The sequence below is a fragment of the Octopus bimaculoides genome, chromosome 1 (genome assembly GCF_046866305.1).
Source record: "Octopus bimaculoides isolate indiv1 chromosome 1, ASM4686630v1, whole genome shotgun sequence".
Taxonomy (NCBI): Eukaryota; Metazoa; Mollusca; class Cephalopoda; order Octopoda; family Octopodidae; genus Octopus; species Octopus bimaculoides.
Window position 1 is genome coordinate 28,880,054 of NC_142928.1, and position 22,500 is coordinate 28,902,553.

General features: G+C 34.4%; 1 protein-coding gene across 9 annotated transcripts in view; it reads left to right on the forward strand.

Moving 5' to 3' along the window:
- LOC106875241 (LIM/homeobox protein Lhx1-like) overlaps window positions 1-22,500 on the forward strand; it is a 376,403-nt gene that overhangs the window by 275,385 nt on the left and 78,518 nt on the right. For all 9 annotated transcript variants that reach the window (XM_089349878.1, XM_089349869.1, XM_089349888.1 and 6 more), the window contains one exon: window positions 1,004-1,587. In XM_089349878.1, the coding sequence (XP_089206004.1) occupies window positions 1,004-1,587 (584 nt within the window). The remainder of the gene's footprint in view (window positions 1-1,003; window positions 1,588-22,500) is intronic.

A 22,500-nucleotide genomic window follows, 5' to 3' on the forward strand; every position in this document is an offset into this window, starting at 1 on the left:
TCCTACATATATTTCACCACTGCAGTTATTTGGAACTCGGTATTGGATGTTCCAAGTGTATTTGGATGCCTATGCACAATCAACAGAATGCAATGAAGTGTTTCACTGTTGATCCATAACGGTTAGCGGTTTTCAAAATGCACTTGGAAAAGATTCACTGCTGAGTTCCAAATAACAAGTGGTGAAACATACGTAGGATCTCAATATTTATCTTAATTTTTCACTACATAGGCTCTGTATGTCACAGCTAATAACACTGCTGAATACAGTGGTCGATTAAATATTGTACTGGAAGCACTCACACATCTAAGTGTACACATAAGATTGTATATATATATATATATATATATATATATATATATATATATATAAATTGTAAATCCCCAAAATAACAACAAAACTACAAAGGATTCCGCGGTACACGTGTTTCAAGCTCCATGTGTGTATAATTTACAATGTAAAGCTATCCTCAGCCGCAAAATTATTTCTCTCCCAGGACGTTATACCTCCTCGGCGTTGAAGTAGGAAGAAAGGTGTGATGTAAGAGGTGAAGATCCTTTCGGTATTCTGTATAGTACTATACCTCGTATAATTCTGCACCCACATGTGTGTCTCTTCTTTTCAATCATATTTTTAATAAGAAATTGAGGCACGTTGTCCACGAATTGTTTGGTTTAGCTTTCTTCAATATGATGGATTCAGTATAGAATATTTATTTCCCTCAAACATATCTTTAATCCAATATTTCCTCGCTATTATTTATAGATTTATCTACTTTGAGTTTAGCCGTTAAAAACGAATTATATTTATTTTTCTCAACTGGTTAATTTTAAGTTTCCCTCAAATTCTCTCTTATTTTCATTCACTCTCTCTCCCTTTTTACCTCGCTATTAAATTTTCCAAGAGTCTCATTTTCCATCACTTTGTTTTCATTTTTAATATTTATTTGTTATTATTTTTGCTTTGTTTACATACCTATTTTTTTCTGTCTGTCTCTCGCTAGGTTCAGATATTGATGATGACGTCGATCTGGATAGCAGTTTAGACAACACAGGCAACGTATCAGACAGAGATTTCAGCATGGATGGAGATAACAGTCGGGATAGTAAAGAAAATGTCGGTCCGCCTTGCCTAGGTAATAACAGTATTATGAACAATACCTGCAACACTAACAGCAATTCGTCGATGGCGCCCAATTCCGTTTCGTCCAACATTGGCAGCCCAGACGATGTGAAAGACGATACAATTATTAACTTTTCAAACAGTGTTGATAGTCTTTCAAATTCGGGGACATTACCCATAAACAAAAATAACAACAGCAATGCTAATGGGACCACGAACATTATTACTAATAACATCACGAACAAAAACAATAACACAGTCAAGGACAACAGCAAAGACTCTACGAACATTTCAGCAGATCACTCCGAAAGCAACATGGGTGCTAAACGACGGGGACCACGTACGACCATCAAAGCGAAACAATTAGAAACACTAAAAGCGGCTTTCGCTGCCACCCCTAAGCCAACACGGCATATAAGGGAACAACTGGCACAAGAAACGGGGTTGAACATGCGTGTTATTCAGGTGAGGAACATTTATTTTATTAAACATGTATTGGCAACATTTCTGTTTTTTAGGTTCGACCAAGAAACAAAGTTTGCTTCTGTAAGTGTGAACAAAACATTGTCGAGTAAATCGACTCATTTGGTATATTACAGGTATTTTATATGATGTATGACATGAGAAGGAACAGAATTTAGATTGTGATTAATTCTCATGACGGGATAAAACTACAAATGTGATCTGTCTTTCCAAAATTTGCCTTCACCCACACCTCTACACCTGTGAGAACGAAGCTAGGAGAATAAAGCCATGGGTAGTTTTAAGTTTGTTGGTGAATTGGTACAATTGTCAGTCCATGGGAGGAAAATGGCTTGCGACATTTTGATCCAGTTTTTATGTTCTGAGTTCAAATCTAGTCAGAGTGAGCTTTGCATTTCGAGATAGATAAAACGAGGTACCAGCTACATGCTAAGGTCGGTGATGGTAGTAACTAATCCTCTTGCTTCGAAATTACTGGATTCCTGTAGTTCAGTAAAAAACAACAGTAAGTAATTGTTCCAAATTTTGTCAAAGTGCTAGTAAGTTTGGAGGAGGGGGAGTCAATTGCATCAGGCCTAATCCTTGACTGTTACTTTATTTTATCAACCTCGATGGGATCAAAGACAAAGTTGACCTCGGCAGGATTTGAATTCATGAGTCGGAAGAACTGCCACTAGATAATGATTATCACAATATCGTGCGACTTCAAATTGAGCTGAGGTCCAATTTACTTGTTTTTCATCGCCCATAAAGTACTAAACTCGTGCTGGAATAATTCCAGTTATATACTTACTACTTCTTCTTGGTCATTTTGATTAAGTTAGAAATCAAGAACCTTGCATTACTTTACGTCCTGAGCTAAATTTTATTTCTAATATAAACCCTGAGCTGCATTCATCCAGGGTCGATAAAATAAGAACCACTGAATTACGCATACTTGATACATATTATATGTACACCAGAGATATTAGATGAATATGTCTGATATTAGAACTCAAAATTCAAATTATATATAAAGATAAACGTTATATATTTAAGTGTTCAATCAATTCTATCAGCTCACTATGATTATAGACGTAAGAATTAAATATTTGTGGTCATATGTATAGAGTTTTTAAGAGCAGAATACACTATCTTATATGCAGTATTCATGATGATACGCGCTTAATAAATATTACATCCACAAATTCCTAAGTATGGTCTTGTTTCAGTTCAAATCTTGCAAGAGTCGATTAATATTTCATAATTTTGGAGCTTCCAAATGTTAAGTGTCAATACAATATCAATTTTGTGTCAAACCACCAATTCCAAAAGTTTTCAAAAAATAAGAGTTTCATGCTTTAACACACAAATACATCCACACATGGACTTCAGTACGTGTTATTCTATATATGTCTGAAGATATATGCGTACGCAAGCACACACACACACACTCTCATACAAATATGTATCCAAAACATAATAAACGTAAGTACGTATAAAGACATGGCTACTTAAATTTTATGTACTTGCTGATAACTACGGAGCTATATTATGTGTATAAATGCCTACATAATAAACACAAAGTTTTATACATAAACGGGCGTATATACATACCCATTTGTTTTTATAAATGTATGTGTTTGTAGTTTCGGTGTGTTTCGGTTTGGCCAGTGGTATGTATTTGAGTAACACAAAGACAAATGTATCAAACACCATGCAAAATTAATTCTCGATTTATTAAAATTATCGCTCGTCAGTCGAGACTAACCTCATATGAGAAGGGGAGAAAATATCGAAAATAAGAACTTCTCCAAAACTGACATGTCGTTAAAAAATGGGATAGAGGATAAGTGTGGATTTCTGTTTCTACCTTGATAGGCGTTCTCATGTAAGTATGCTCGCGTTTGTGCGCGCACGCGTGAATATGTGAATATGTAAATAGATGTTTGTATATAAGTAAATCTACGTGTGTGTATACACACACACACACACACACACACACACGCTCACACACATAGATATTGTTTCCTTCACATTTTAAAAACAAACATATATATAGCCCTACAATACCTATTGAATTCTTTTAAAACCGTTTGTTGGTTTTAGTCATTAAGGAAACATTAACATATGTATATATATATATATATATATATATATATATATATATATATATATATATATATATATATATATATATATATATATATATATATATATTTATATATATATATATATATCTATTTATATATATATATATATATATATATATATATATATATATATAAATAGATAGATAGATAGATAGATAGATAGATAGATAGATAGATAGATAGATAGATAGATAGATATCTCTATGTATATGTACACACACACACACAATCACACATTCATAAGCGAATATACACATACATGTTAGCTACCGGGTTCTGGATATCATAGGTGCAGAAGTTCCATTAAACACCAGGGGACTATTTTATGAAAGAAATAAGATATGAAAAGAGGGTGGGTTAAAAGAATGCAGGCATAACTTTAGGAAGTAGGAAAAAAATGGAAGGGAGAGATGTCAAGAAGGAAGCAAAGGAATATTAAATGGAAGGGGTAGAATACATACACCTCATTCAAGATCTATCCCTTGCCATCGTCACCCCATTCCCATGAAATAAGCCTCTTGGTACAGAGCTCTTAGATACACCGCAGTTGGTCTTAGTTTTATCAGCAAATATACATTTGCAAACATAGCGCTCAACGCAATGCACGGTGTCACTTCACTCAGAAGAAGACCTCGCATAAAATACTCACACACATACCAACATATCTTATACAAACACTGACACACTCTCACACGCACACACACAATTTTTGTACGCGTTTACATTCCTACACATAAGCACACACTTGCACAAAAACCATACATACACACATATTTATGATATGTATGTATATATATATATATATATATATATATATATATATGTAGTGTCCTTTGTTTATATAAATATATATATTTATCACTTTGCTTTCCAATATTTCTTGTGTGTGTATACAATACGACTTCTGGTTGTGCGTGCTTACATACATCAATGAAAGTGAATACATATGCTTATATGTGTGTGAAACTAAATTTGTGAATGTAACTTACTTGATCGAATACTCCAGCCTGTGACCGGTAAACTTACCTTTCGATTGTCCAACATTCATTTCGTAGTCCATTGGTATAATTATTTTCAATCTATGTACATTTCCTGTGTTTTGAGAGAGAGAGGAATGGTCTCTTATATCAAAGCTAGTATTTGACTGATACTCCTCTTTGCAGAGCTCGGAGATATGAAAAAGCAAAACTGACCGCGGAAAAAATTGAAACGTAAACGTAAAGAGCTGGAAAAAATATCGCACATTATTTTGTTCAGCTCTCCGATGAGTTTGCTTTTCAACTGTCCTTGATATTTAATAACGGTTTCAAGTTTTCATACATGGCCAGAAATTTTGATGGAAACGGCTAAGTCGATTACATCGACCCCAGCACTGAAGTACTTATTTTATCGACCCTAAAAGGTAAAGTCGACTACAGTGGAAATTGAACTTAAAATGTAAAGGCAGTTGAAATGCTGCTAAGCATTTTGTCCGGCGTGTTATCGATTCTCCTGGCTCACCGCCTTTCTTTAATATTCAAAAATAATAACGTGCTGCAAATGTTGAAACAATTTTAGGAGATGTTAGCCGACTACATCGATCCTAGAACTTGAATGGCACTTAATTTTCGTGACCCTGTTCTCACAGAAGTCGAAGGACATCGGTGCGATTTGAACTCATAGCTTAAATAACAGGAAAATATCTCGCAAAGTATTTGACTTAACGCTCTAAACATTCTGCCACTCCACTACCCTTAATAATTATTAATGATTATTATTATTGTCATTTCTTTTATTGGCCACAAGGGGTGATAATAATAATGAAGATATTGATATACGAGGGAGTTTAGTTTAACAATAGGCAGCAATAGTAACAAAAATTAAGTCCCTTGGTGAGATAGTTAATCCCTGAAGTGCCTGTATTGTATTTGGCATGTACCAACACTTGTCTCGCTGCACATGTACACACTTCTTCAGTTCTCACGCTCTCCAGAGCATTCATAAGTCAATACATTTGATCAAATGATGGTTATGGTTGGGTTGCATGAAGGATCTGGGCACAAACAAAGCTTGTATGCATTTACACACGCAGACGCAGACGCACACACACGCGCGCGAGTGTGGTGTTTGTGACTAAGTTTGTGTGAATGGAAATGGTTACATATTTATGTGAGTTTATACGCTGTTGTGCATACGTGATACTCATTTCTTATAAACATAGTTTTCTCTGCATGTCTTTGTGAATACAAGTATCTCATCGCATATCAGAATGTTTGTATATATGTATATTAGGATTAGATCCCCCCCTCTGTCTTTCTCTCTCTGTATACACACACACAAATTTGTGTATATGTATTCGTATGCATGTTGTCGTCTGCGCGTCTTTCTCTATGTTAACGGAATAAAGAGATTGTTTGTTCTAATAAAATATCAATATTTCTGTATACCATTGTGTTATTGATTTTATAAACCGTTTCTTAATTAGTCTTCAAGTGTATTTAGAAACCAAATTTAAGTGATATATTTGCATATATTGCTTGAGGGCTTATCTAGTTTCCGTGTCTGTGTGTTTGTATACACATTAATCTGCTGATCCGCATGTTTTATAAATATTTCGACACATCTCTCCTACACTTTCTTTCTAGTTAAGTATATTTCAACACACAGGATTTTGTACTTAAAAACTTCTCTGTCAAAACTAATATAGTGCATATTATCTCTAAAAAAAAGATAACTTCCAAGTTTCATCAGACACTCAGATAATATATTTAATAATATATCATCCGAAATTCCATTTTCCGAAAACATTTCTGCTTTTTAAAATCATCATTATTATTACTTCCGCCTTAGCGAAGGTGGAGGTACTGTTTTCAATCGTGTTTGTTTGTTTGTTTGTCCTTGGACAAGATATCTCAAGAACCGCTGGATGGATTCGAATGAAACTTTCAAGGATGTTTGGCTTCGTGGCTGGCACGAACTGATTAGATTTTGGGATCAATTTGATACCGGACACGGATTCTGGATTATTTTTCTTGTTCTTTTACTTAAATTTTCTGAGCAGTCGATTTCATTTTTAATATTCTCGTTTGTGAGGGCAGTTGAGTTTATTTCAGATATTCTCATTTTAAAAGTCATCTCTTGCTAATTGTTGAGAGGACGTTGGTGTTGCCTTGGCGGAGGTTGAGCTCTCTGAATGCTCTTGTTGTTGTTGTTGTTCTTCTTCTTCTTCTTCTTCTTCTTCTTCTTCTTCTTCTTCTTCTTCTTCTTCTTCTTCTTCTTCTTCTTCTTCTTCTTCTTCTTCTTCTTCTTCTTATTATTATTATTATTATTATTATTATTATTATTATTATTATTATTATTATTATTATTATTAAGGCAAGGAACTGGCAGAATCGCTACAACGCCTGGCGAGATGCTTTGCGGTATAGCGTCTGCTTGTACGTTCTAAGTTCAAATTCCGCCGAGGTTGACCTTGCCTTTCAACTTTTCGGGGTCGATCAATTAAGTACTAGTCACACACTGGAGTCGATGTAATCGATTAGCATCCCCGCTCAAAAAAAAAAAAAAAAATAATAATAATAATTGAGGCCTTGTGCTTCCAGTAAAAAGGATTATTATTATCATTTATAGTTGACTAAAATCCCAAACGAAGATCAAGTATCAATATCATTTCTCCTTCTAAAATACATCTCGCTGAAATATTGCTTTCAAACTTCAACACAAGGCCCGCAATTTCGGTGAAGCTGGTAAGTCGATAAAAGGCCAAGTTGACTTCGGCGGAAACGTTTCTGAAACACTGATTTGAAATTTTGGCAAAAGGCCAGCAATTTTTCGGGGGTAGGGTAAGCCAACTACCTTGACTCCATTGCTCTTCGTGTACTTATTTTATTGACCCTGGAGGATTAAAGGCAACGTCGACCCCGGTCGGAAGAAACTCTCTAAGCATTTTGTCCGACGCGGTAAAGATTCTGCCAGCTCGCTACCTTATTTCCCTGAAATATTAATGTATATTATTAAGACTATTTTTTCTGTCGTTCCCTTTCAACCACCAAAATATAAGGAGATTAAACACTATAGAAAAACACCACGTTGTCACGCACAATTATAAATCGATGCAAACTCTATGGATTCCTTAAATACTTCGTTGGATATATAATTTTATACTAATATTATTATGCATTGACTGGTGTTGCTTTCATTTCTATCAATCATAAATTTACTATTACTCTTAGTACTATTGTTAATAATAAAAAGAACATATTCTCTTATAAAAAGAACATATTCCCTCCATAGCACCACGATCCTCATCTTATACACACTCACACACACATATATATCTGTGTGTGTGTGTATTCCTTTTAATTTCATCCTTTATTCAAACATCACATTTCTGATCTGTTCCATCATTCTTTATTCTTTCTTTGATTGTTCTTTTTATGTTTTATCACTCTTCTAATATTGTTCTTTTTTTTCTCTTTTATTTACCTCTATTTCTATATTGTCCCTTGTTGACCTTTACAAACCTTATCACAACACACTTATTTGCCCCATAATTCTTGTTTATGTTCTTAACCTTTTAGATCTCTCGCACTTCAAGTGAAAAAAAAAAACAAAAAACAGTCTGTATTTTTTTCCAACACATCTTTACCAGCTTTCTTTTTTTTTCACCATCTTTACTCTTCCTTTCTCTACTCTCCTCATTCAATCCATCACTTACTCTCCTCTTTTACTGTCTGTTTCTCCACTTTTCACAGTGAATCCATGTCTTACTCTCTTCTCAGAATCTGCTTTTATCCACGTTTTCTTATCAATTCATTTCATTACACTCCTTCATTCTATACACTTATACGACCAATGCAAACGCTGACCGAAACACAAACGTACTTGCTGTTTGGATTTATGAACGAGAGAGAGAGAGAGAGAGACAATTACTCAGCATATACATTAGATCGACATTTGTCTTTTTTTTCTTTTTCTTGTTTCAGTCATAGGGATGCGGCTATGCTGGTGCATCGCTTTGTTTCTTTCTAGTTTAGTTGCTGTTGAAACCTGCTGCTATGCTCAGCTACTTCGTATAGTTACTCTCTTTTGATTTCCTTACGACTAATATACATTCATACATATACGCGTATATATATATATATATATATATATATATATATATATATATATATATATATATATATATATATATATATATATATAGAGAGAGAGAGAGAGAGAGAGAGAGAGAGAGAGAGAATATAAGTGTGTGTTTATCTATATATATACACACACACACACACTTATATACACTCTCATATATATATATATATATAAAGAGAGAGAGATGTACATATAGATTCAGTTATACGTATATATGGAATCATATATATACATGTATATATATATATTTATATAGGTATATATATATATTTGTGTGTGTATATATATATATATATATATATATATATATATATATATATATATATATATATATATATATAAAGAGAGAGAGATGTACATATAGATTCAGTTATACGTATATATGGAATCATATATATACATGTATATATATATATTTATATAGGTATATATATATATATTTGTGTGTGTATATATATATATATATTTGTGTATATATATATATATATATATATATATATATATATATATATATATATATATATATGCATCGGTGTGTGTGTATGTATGTGTGTGTGTGTGTGTTTGTGTGTATGTGTGTGTCAAAGTGTATCCTCTTCTAACGTCTCATTTCATCTAAAATAAAATAAACATAAAGAAGTCAAATAAATACATGAATAACACAGGAGAGAAAGAAAATGTCGATTCAATAGGATTGAATGCAGTTCTGACATTGAATTGTTCATGGTTCACTGGCTGCATAATACAGGTAAGAGGGGCATCTCCTACTCCACAGTATTTCCCTATTCAGCCGTGTCGTAGGCGTGTAAAGGTAGCAGAAGGCTTTAGACAGTTGGCTGAGCTTTTAACAATCATCTGTTGTATGTCAAGAAAAAAAGGGGAGGTGCGATTGCTCATTAACCATCGACTGAACAATATATACATATGTGTGTGTGTGTATGCAAACACACACACACACGCATATATATATATATATATATATATATATATATATATATATATATATATATATATATATATATATATATATATATATATGAGATTCAAACTTTCATACATGTAAAATCACGTATACCTTTATTACGAATGTGTATATATACAAACAAGATATTGTGTGTATGTGCGTGTCTGTGTGTGCGCGCGTGTGTATGAGCATGTAAATGTATGATTTGTAAAATTATGAATGGGGTGTGAGGTGATGTTTGTATATGGTCGTCTTTACGAAAAAAATGTGTACTCAATACATGATTCAGAGTTCATATTTATTTCTATACAACTGATGATGCACATTGCATACGAGTGCAGTTTTTCGTGTAATTCGTGTAATTAATACACGTACACTTACATACGCACGTTTGAATACACACACACATGTTTACATATATGCACTCACACAAATACATTTGTAGGGACAAACTAAAGAAAGTGTACTCAATAACATGCTACGTGCTAAATTATTTATTACATAATTTTAGTTGTACTAATGGTTTTGGAACACCACCAGGAAGGGAAGATTTTTCTGCGTGTATTCAACAGAAGCTTTATCTCCAAGATAAAACTTTTTGCAGCTTTCTGCAAAGAAGAAAAAGTACTCAATGCTGGTTGTCTCATCTAGATCTAGACCTATGCCTTGTAATGAACGTCATATATGTGTGTATCCATGGAAATGCATGAATTCAATAGATTTATACGTATACTTACACACACAAACACACACATATTCTAGAAAATACAATCCATATTATGGGATTATCATACGTAAATTTGAAAACACACTGCAACAACTGATTGTGGATGTGACATGTATTCTTCAAAATTATGTATATGTAGAAAGTTTTTGTGTGTGCGTGTGTATGTGTGTGGTGCGCACACTCATATATATATATATGGGTAGAATTCACAAAAAAAAAGACGAAGACAGGTGGCGTAGACAACAAACAGATGTATTAGTTTAACGCTCGGGAAGTGAAAAAGTTTCGAGCCTATGCTATTCCACACAAAGGGAATATATATATATATATATATATATATATATATATATATATATACAGTTAAAATAAGCCACAAATCACTGAAAAACTTGATAAATGCAAAGCTATACACAAAAACGAAACCAATAGTTAAAATGTGCGGACGTTGAAATTAAACTGTGGAAGCTGTCCCACCCTACTGGAAGGTTCGGAATTCCACTTCAATCAAGGAGAGATATTCACAATTGAGACCAATTTCTTTTGAGCATCCGGGAAGTTAATTTATGTTACAACTTGTTCAGGTTGAAAACATAACTATATAGGCCAAACCAGTGTGTCAATTAGAGAAAGTACTACTACTCTGCATAAGGAACAGATCCGTCATCAAAGGTATAAACAGATGCTTTTAGTGAACATATAGAGAGATGTGCAGGGAATCTCCAACCAAACTTCACGGTTTTCCCCATCTACCAGTGCAAAGAAACAATTTCTGTACAAGAATGATTAAATAATGAGAATATATTTATCGAAAAATACAAAACATGCCTAAATATGAACGCATAGCCAACTTTGGTTTCATTAAGTATTTTAATTTATGATCGCATATCCATTGCTACATATTTTATCTCAGTACTTTAACTCCTGGGTTTATGTAAATTTATTCCACCAAATAAATGTTCAATTACCTCCCCTGTCCCGAATGATAACAACCACCAATTATCCTTCCTTAGATTTTTCCACATTCTGATCCATTTACAAACTCTCATACAAGGACATGGACTAAAAACTCCTTGAATTATTTTAGTCGAATTAATCGATACCGGGACTTATTTTTTAAGCCTGGTACTTATTGTCTTTCGCCGAACCTCTAAGTTACGGGGACGTAAACACACCAACACCGGTTGTCAAGTGTTGTAAGGGTGTACAAACACAGATACAAAGACACACATACATAGATATGTATACATATATATACGACGGGTTTCTTTCAGTTTCCGTCTACCAAATCCACTCACAAGGCTTTGGTCGGCCCGTGGCTATAGTAGAAGACACTTGTCACGCAGTGGGACTGAATTTGAAACCATGTGGTTGGGAAGCGAGCTTCTTTCCACGTCATACATGATTCCATATTGGCGTATACTCATGCCTTTAGAAGTACGAGTTTCTTTTAGTGTACAGACATGAAAATAGCTATAACCTCATGTCTACATGTGTATGGTATGTAATTTATGCAACATTCACAAACTACCATACGAATGAGTTTTCAAATTTTTATGTATTGTAAGCGCCTGACACCAAGGATGATTTCCAGAACTTTTATGTGCTTACTCTGCAAAAAACTTTTACCATTTGCTTTATGCTTTGATGAGTATTTGATAGAAATGTGTAAGTCCATTGAGTAACTAGTATAGCATTCTCAGTTAATAATATATTTATATATATTCATTTTATTTTATACATTTACACATACTCTTATTTACATCTTGAATAGGCTGTCTCCCGTTTGTGAATTAAAACGCATCCACCGACATCTGTGTATGTGTGTGTGTGTGTGTGTGTGTGTGTGTGTGTGCGTGCGCGCGCGCATGAGTGTGTATATATGTGTAGGTCTGTTAAAAAGTAAATATACAAGGGAATACAATTGTAGGAGGAGCTTTAACTCATGTGGAATAATAAAAGGTTTGAAAATACAGAGTAAGTTAGCTGAGCGTAGATTATTTAAATGTGTATATACATACACACACACATATATATATATACACACACACACACACACACACACACATGCACACACATACACACACCCACCCACCCACACATATATATATAGTTATGGTGATGCAGTCACTCTGTTGCTTCTGCTAAATAGTAGTAAAGATATGTGTGTCTGTGTGTATGCATATATATATATATATATATATATATATATATATATATATATATATATATATATATATATAAACTTACAGTGAATTAATGAAGCAAGGGGGATAGTTGTTGAATTATATACCTACACACAAAAAGCATGTGTGTGTGTGTGTGGATGCGTGCGTGCGTGCGCGCGCGTGTGTGTATGTGTGTATAGACACAGAGAGGCGTGTATATTATGGGTAAGTAATATTCAACAGCTATCCTAGTTGCTTCATTAGTTCACTTTAATTCTATTTACTATTGTCCCAAAAGTTCTACATTTTGACACCTTTGTTGTTGTTGTTTATTCGTTATATTTATTATTACTAGCATTGTCGTTGTTATTACTAACGCCCAATATTTATTTTTATATTCATTTGTTTATTTTTTTTTTTTTTTTTTTTCCTTCTTAGATTTTCATCTTTTCTGAATCTAACTTTTCCATCACAATGTTCCTCTTTTTTCGTCACATACTGATAATTGCATATAAACTCACTCTGTAACACAGACACACACACAGACACACACAGACACACACACAGAAACATACATACACGAAATATATACACAGAGATACAATAAAATATATTAACAGAGAAGCAATCAAATCTTGCGTATATAGACATAGTTTTATATGCACTTTCCTTAACGCTTACACATGCAGCTGATACATACACTTAATAAGTCCATACATATTACACACTAGCACAGACACACAAGCATAGACATAGATGATTGTGGTTGTGACATACCGCCCGCTCAAATATATTGACACCCACGAGCCAACTCGGTAATCTCTACGTGGTCACTCAATATGTTGGAAATAACAGCCAAAGTTTCCTTCAACCCAGACCAGATTTTCTCTGAAAACTTGAGTTAGGATAATATGACCCTGGCTATCCTGCTCACAGAACATATGTTTGATGGTCACAGTGGGATTTCCTTTGATCCTGTGTGTACTTGATCAAGGTTAACCTGGGGCTAAATGAAAATGTATGTACACAAGCGCACATGTCCAGACCACCCCTCTTTCTCTCTCTCTCTTTCTCTTTCTCTCTCTCTTTCTCTTTCTCTCTGCCTCACACAAACATTTATAACGACTTCCTTGTTTTTCTTTTTTATTCATATTTCGGTAAACACATTTGTACAAATGGAACTATAGGTAGCGATTTGGCAGTGTCGTTAGAGCATCGGATACAAGGCTTCACAATGCTTCGCAGTAATGATTAGACTCACTGCATCCTGAGTTCATATCCTCCCGAAGTTAATCTGTCTTTCATCCTTTCGGGGTTGATTAAAGAAAAGAAACCCATTATATTAATCTATAGAATTGTATATTGCATGCCATGCAGTATGTGTTCTGGTACTTTGATTTTTAATTTCAAATCTTATCATGGCCTACTTTGGCAGCAGACTTAATCCACAGCCTTTTTAAGACCGCCACCTGACATCTTGGGGACTTTTCACAATCCATTCTCTTGCGAACATTCCAGCAAGATCTCTGGTTTGAGGACACTTTCCTCTGGTTCACCAGTCTCAGAAAGCCTGTAAAAGATTATGCACTCTAACTTTACTCTTGACCAAAAGCTTAAAAATGTACGCTTAGAAGACGGATATATTGGATAATGTAATCTTAGATTAAGTATATAAGTAAAAAACGAAATGATCTATAAAAACACAAGCATGTCTGACTAATTGTACTAAGATGCTATCATGAATATGCATAGATTGTTGAATAATGTAGCCAAAGGTATACGAGGTAAGAGACGGCCAATGGTGGAAAACAATTGATCATTGGTCTGTTCAGTTAGAACTACATGTAAACTAAACAATAAAAAGAATCTTCGACAGACCAATATTATAATTAGGTTGGGAGTGTAGTGGAATACCAGCCTTATGTGTCTTTTAATCAAAATTATTTTTAAAAATGTTAAGTGCCTTTCCGAAAGACACTAATAATTCGACGGAGTTTAAATGGAATAAGCCACTGGATTTTGGATCAGCGGAAACTAATGATGGTTTGTGCCAGTAATTAGTGAGTAAAAACAGATCACATGCCGTAACAATTTGATTTACGTGACAAAGAGTAAAAGTCTAAAATTCAGTTGGTTTTCTTCTTCCGCAAGTGATGGTTTCTGATGGCACTAAATATAATATAACAGTACGACCATAATGTATAACTTTCTTCCAAAGGCTAGTGTCAGATACGTTAGACTTATCGTCTTTCTCGCTACAAGCCAAATTTTTCCACTAATTAATTATATATGCCGAAATGACTTGAGCTGTGAATTAAAACGAAACGGCAGTTTAAAATATATGCTTCTCCTTTTATTGTAAACATTGATCTCAAATTTTAGCACAAGGCCAGCAAGTTCGGAGGGAAAGAGTAAGTCGATTACATCACCTCCCCCTCACACCAGTATTTAACAGGTACTTATTTTATCAACCAAGAATGGATGAACTGATGAATTGTATTGTCGACTCCGGTGGGATTTGAGCACAAAATGTAAAGACGGACGAAATGCCGCTAAGCATTTTTTTCCGGCGTGCTAACGATTCCGCTAGCTCGTCACTTTCGTTGTAAATATTGCCCACAGTCTTTTAAGTTCAGCTACTAAAGCATAAAAATTGCATGGTTCATTAAGAGATCAAGCTGATCTCGATAGATACATACATACACACACACACACATACACACACACACACACACGCACACACGCACACACACACACACACACACACACACACACACACACACACACACACACACATATATATATACAGCTACAAGCCATTGAACGCAGACAGAAAATATGTAAGAGAATCCAGAAGTTATGCATGCTGTAGTTGCATATACGCGCATATAGATATGGAAGTATATGTATCTGTAGGAATACGAGTACTTGTATGTCACGTATACGTATGACAATACTTTAAGAAATATACAAAGCTACACTTACTATTCCACTTGTGCTTGCACACACGCATCTGAGCGCATACATATGCATATACATGCATGTTTACATGTATTGAGGCATACATACACACACGTCCACCCTGTTAAAGTTTACATTCACCATCGAGAAATCGGATTGAGGAAATCAGATAACACACATTTTCGTATAATATATATGTATATATACTTGTATACATGCACTTATATATACATACGAAACACAGATGCATACTAGCACACCAACAAACAAACACATGCGTATATATTAAATACAGAGATAATATAAACTGTATCGATTAGGCAGGAACTAACCTCTCGAAAGAGAGGACCCTGTCTTTGAAATAACTTAACTGACTGGCTGGCTAGTTGTTTTAGCGGAAATAGACTATTCACGTCGATTGTCCATTTCACTTGTGGTAACTTCCCAAGAAAAAAATGAATAGCAGCACGAAGAGAAAGCAACAGAAAACGCGAAATTCGTTTCAAGCATTATTTCCGTTCCTGTCATCAAGGAATGATTGCAAAAATCCTTCAATTACATATTGTTCTTGTATATTTTTTTGTCTTTGGTAATATATATATATATATATATATATATATATGGGTATTTCCTGCCAGACCATCTGTGATCAGTAAACTCCTATAAATTATCTCCTCCTTTCTTTTAAGCAACAAATTCATAGAAATATGTGTGTGTGTGTGTGTGTGTGTGTGTGTGCGCGCGCGTGTGTGTGTATGTATGTATTTATATGAACCGTTATAAAGTTCGTGTATTTTTATGGTTTTCTGCGCGAAAATATCAAAGGTATCCCCATTAAAAAGCAAGTAAGTGTGTGAATGTGTATGTGTGTGTGCGTAAGTGTGTGTGCCTGTGTGTGTGTGTGCGTATGCATGTGTGCATGTGTATGTGTGCCTCTGTGTGTATGTATGTGTGTGTGCCTGTATGCGCGTGTGCCTGTATGCGTGTGTGCCTGCGTTATATGTGCCTGTGTGTGTGTGTGCGTGAGCATGTGGTAAAATATACTATTAATCTGACACTTCCACCTCGGCTTCACGTCCACGAAAGATCCCCACCGAATACACTCGAATTAACATCCGGCATCAAACAATTCTATGGATTTAACGATATCCGTACTAAAAAAAATGATTAATAAAACAACGTACGCTCAGACCACAAACATGTGCACACGAGCACACACACACACACACACACACACACACACACACACACACACACACACAGACACACACACACACACACACACACACACACACACACACACACACGTTATACCGGTATTTTAAATATGAATATATAAGAACTTATAAAAGCTGGTAGAGCCGAGTGATTAAAAAGTATGTTCTGTAACTAGGTAGTCCCGAGTCTGCTTCTAGATCATTTGAGAAAGTCTGCTTAATTCTAGCCTTTAAGATGACAAATTCTTTGTTATCTCAAAGATGGAAACTATGCTTAAAGCCATCACATATCGTTCATACAGGTGTATGTATTTATATATGCATTTTGAAAAATGCCTCTTCCTTTTGAATTTAATATAAGCACCGATGTAGAAACAGTGAAGACAAATACAACCTCCGATTGCTTTCTTGTTGCTTCAAATGTACATTGAAAATATGTCTTACCTTACGTATCTTAACTAATTTACAATGTACTCGTATTATTTTTACATTCTTTTCGAGAGTGCTTCGGCTTGTTGCATCTAATATTTTGTACTTTATGTTATGTATTATATAATAAAAGGTGTCTGACTATCCTGTCTACTTTCTATATGTAAAGATAGCCAAGAACGCCTATTTCTATGTGGGATGTGGTCTGAGAGAGATTTGCTTGATATTTCTAGCAGAATGCGTAACTACATACAGGCTCACTCTTGATTATTGCGTGACGTTACCAAGCCCAAATCCGCTATTATTTCGAAATTTTCCAGCCGTAACCACCCAATACATCGAGTAGTATATTATTCAATGTGTTCTTCATTTCTTTACATCATTGAAGTTAAGATTTGTTTGCTATTTCTACAAGTCGAATGACCTTACAATAGCTCTCCTCGACCCATGTTATATTCCGTCTAAGAAATCATATTTCAATGATTAGCCTCACGTGTAATCGCACGATATCAATAAAGGGTTCTTCTGCTTTAGAGTGAAAGAGGGGACGGATCTTGTCTCTATATAGTTACTTGGCCTGCAAGAAATAGCAGTCATATCCCACATTGTTGTCTTCATAGAAGAAAGAACATATCTGATAATCTCGTCCAAGAAACACTATATCTCAAATATTTTAAATGGCTAGTCACTGATGGATCATCCTTGATCAATACTGACCTTGGTTCAGTACTGATATTGGATCAGTACTAACCTTGGATCAGTACTGACCTTGGATCAGTACTGACCTTGGGCTAGTACTGACCTTGGATCAGTACTGATCTTTGACTCAACACTAGAGATAACACACCGCCAAAAATACTCTTAAATTGTATACACAACACAACCGGCGAATACATATAACATTATTTATAGATTATATACTTATGCATTTGATTCTCATGAATCAACCGGAAGATACAGAAAAATAACGTGTCTAGTACACGACGCTTTGAGATTGAACGTATGGCCTCGTGTTTCCGAAGAAAACCTTTTAACTATTCAGCCATATTACGCCTATTGTTGCCAGAATAGCTTGGTAAAAGCAGAAAGGAGGGGGAGATAATCCAAATGATGGGCTATTGCCATGGCTACTACTACTACTACTACTACTGTTATTAGCAAAATGCTTTTCCATTCTGTAACAATCACCATAATCATGACTATCGACATAAGGACCACTTTTGCTATTCTCCTAAGAATAGTGAGGGGAAAAAAATTAAACAAAAAAACATAATGATATGAACCATATCAGTAACAACATCGATCCACCAACACCGTTGTCAACAACCACAACGACGACAACAATAACAATAATGATAGCTGCAGCACTGACAGTGACACCACAACCACTACCACCACCACCACCAACAATAACAATGTGTATAAAAATAAGAAAATAAAAATAATTAAGATTATAAAAATGAGGCCAAGATTGCTACTGCGACGACCTCAACTGCTGCTTGGAATTGCATGAACAAGAACAATATTAATAATAAAATTAATAATAATAATAATTATTATTATTATACGATGGTAATATTAACGATAATATTTATTCGTCAAAACAATAACAAAATACCCAAAGAATAAATACGTAAACAAAAGGAAAAAAAAAGAAGAAGTGAATAGAGCGAAGAAAAAGGAAAGCAAAGTTGTAACTTGAAAAGTCGAACTGTGATTTTGAATGGTCCTTGATAAAAAGAATACCCCAGGTTTGCGACAAAAGAGTTTCTCACCCGACCACCAACACGACACCACTAACAACAACATCAACCTTATCACACACTCTTTCAGCCTTTCTCTTCTCTTTATCTTGTCTCTCCTATTCTCTCTTTCTATTTTTCGTACTCTCTAGTTTCTTTTTCTTTCTATCATTCAAATCAGAAAGCTGACATGAAAACGAAAATTTGACAAGTGCTAAAGCTTTTGAACACTTCAATCTTTCTTTTTTTTCTTTTTTTTTTACTTTCTTTCTTCTCTTGATAAGGCGACAACCCGACTTTTTTCTTAAGTTTACCGAATAGCTGTGTGTGGCATATATTCTTTTCATATTTGACGTTTATATATTTATATATATATATATATATATATTTATATATGTGTGTGTGTGTGTGCGTGTGTGTGCGTGTACGTCCGCGTGTGTGTTTTTGCTTATATATATATATATACATACATATATATATATATATATATATATATATACGTTTCTGTTTATACAGGTGAGCATTTGTGCGTGCGTGCGTGCGTGTGTATGTGTTTAAGGAAGAAATAACTCTTTTTATTCTTAAGAGTATATATATATTTTTTATACACAAGGGCGAAAATACGGTATTTAGGGTTAAGATTTTACATTAGTTTTTTCAAAAACCATTATTACATCCACACACACAAACATATATATATACATATATGTGTGTGTGTGTATTAACATGTGTGTGTATTATATATCTTTCAATTATATATACACACACACAGTTATATGTGCTAAGCTATATGTATATTTGTCAGGTATTCATTCATATATCACAGTCTACATTTATTCTCTGATTCTTTTAAATACTTAATCCATACTGCTGCACCCCGTCTCTAGATTTCTTTCTTCCCTTCTGTACAGAGATATATGCATAGTTAACACATTACAACACATACAGATAAAAAGTGGAAAAACAGGTAACAAGCAACACTAGGATGGTTCATTCCGCTTTCCTTACATTTTCTTGTTTTAATATATGCTTTCATACGAATTCGAAAAGTCGAGATCTGATACATATAGCTTGAAGCTAATTTTTCTTCCTACACCACGATCCCTGGATCTTACACACACACACACACACACACACACACACACACACACACACACACACACACACACACACACATATATATGTATATATATATATATATATATATATATATATATATATATATATATATATAATAGGATTAATGTAATGTAATATAAAGCTGAAGCAAATTAACACCAAATATACAGTGCGCGTGTTTTTATTGGCTAAACTGGCAATATGACCATCCCCAAGTACAACAACATATATATATATATATATATATATATATATATATATACACGATACCTGTAAATAAATATTCTAGAGAATATTAATAAAGATGGGTTTATGTACGCACACACATGGTTCCTCTCTCTACACACAGATGCAGGTATATCGCACGAATCATTAAGCCACAATCGGACCGACATAATGCAGGCAATCATACATACATGCATTCGAGCATACACATTTAAATACTTACATATACATATAATTACATCTATATTCTATGCGCTTTTGTAATACACACACTAAATTCAGAAATACATCGATTATAGGACTATATAGATTTTGTTTTGCTTTGTTTCTTTTGACTCTGGTTTCAACATTTTCCATCCACTTCTTTCTTTAGCTTTTGTTTCACGTGTCACAACAAATATGGTCCGTAAGGCAGGCAGCTTAGCTTGTTTCAAAAAAAGCAAGCTTGTTTGTGTGACCTGAACATCAACCGTTACCAGCATTGCTTTCTTACAGCCACTAGAACCATTGCTACAGATACCACTATTAACTACTACTACCACTACTGCTGCTGCTGCTGCTACTACCTGTCAATGCCATTCCTCAATGAAAATCCACTTAACTCTAGCTTTGTCAAATAGTTGAACGCATGAAGAGCCAATGCTATCTTATATCGATGAACACACACACATGCGCGCGCGTGTGTGTGTGTGTGCCAGATTAAATACAATTCAAATTGGTCTGAATCGGTAAAACTTGGAATATTTTGAAAAAAGCGAAAGAACGAACACTGTGAAACTGGTGTGCGAAATAGAAAATCCAAAGTTTCCGAAAGAATTCTTCATTTTAACGATGACAGCAAAGAAATAAAAGGGAGAGAAAGTTTCACGCCTTGAAAAGGACTCTCTCCGAAACATTGGATAATTCACTCTCCACAAAATTTCACTGCACACTTTGTGTGTGTGTGTGTGTACGCGCGTGCGTGCGCGTGTAGCTAATCAAATATACTTTGAAACAGATTATCTATATTTATGCTAACTTTAAACGTATTATTACAATCAGTAAGAAATATTCATATATTACATTTCTAATTTAGTTTCAAATTATCATTTTTCATGTAATATTTATCATGTTTTGCACTATTAGCTTTGCTATTTGCCTTATCGAATAATTATATGTAGTGGTCTGTTACTATCTTTTGTTGATGTTATGAAGAGGATGTAGCTCCATAGCTGAAGTCATGAGTTAAATAAAGCTTAACGCTTCCAAGAGTTGTGTACTGTTAAGCATTTCCTGTTTATTTTGGCAGCCATCAGTGTTGTTCAAATGATAAACCTGTTGATCCATCATTTCTCTGTGCTATAAGAGATTGCAGCAAATGGTGAACTTTCAGTATGATATACATACAAGCATTCTTCGAAATAATAAACACACTTGAAGCTATGACATCATCGGTGTACATTTTGCTGAGAGAAGAGAGATCAAGGGAGAAATACTCAGGTAGAGGGAATGAATAAGATAGATTAAGAGAATGAGAGACAAACACAAAACACAAAGATGAATAGATGAATAACCATTCATGAAAGTTATGCTTTTAAGCTGTAGCAGGTAGCACAAAAATTATATCTTTTACATGTGTATCATTACCATCATATCTCCGTTCGCAGAAAGCAATCCTCTTAGCACAACTCAACACCTGTCTCATTTCTCACCAAGAAACGGAACTTCCCCTTCAATGACATTCCGATTCTCACTTCTATTTCACTCTTTAAGGCATCTGAGGCTTTCGGCATATTATATCCATGCGGGGTTCTAGCAAAGCATTCTGTTTCTACGAAATATTTGTAATAATGAAAGGATATAACATGTTCAGTAAGTGTGAGTAAAGTGCCAGAACAGTAGAAGCGAAAAATAAAAATATAAATGTATAAAATAGGAAAAAAAGAGGTTAGATAGTACAAACGATCTATTCGCGATATATTTACTCCCGTATCTGCAATAAAATATACGATTCAAATACAACTTGCTTTTCTCTACATTTAAGGCGGGGAGTCACGTGATATGGTTTCAAACTGTGGTTCCCATTCTGACAAAAGTATGTGCAAGCAGTT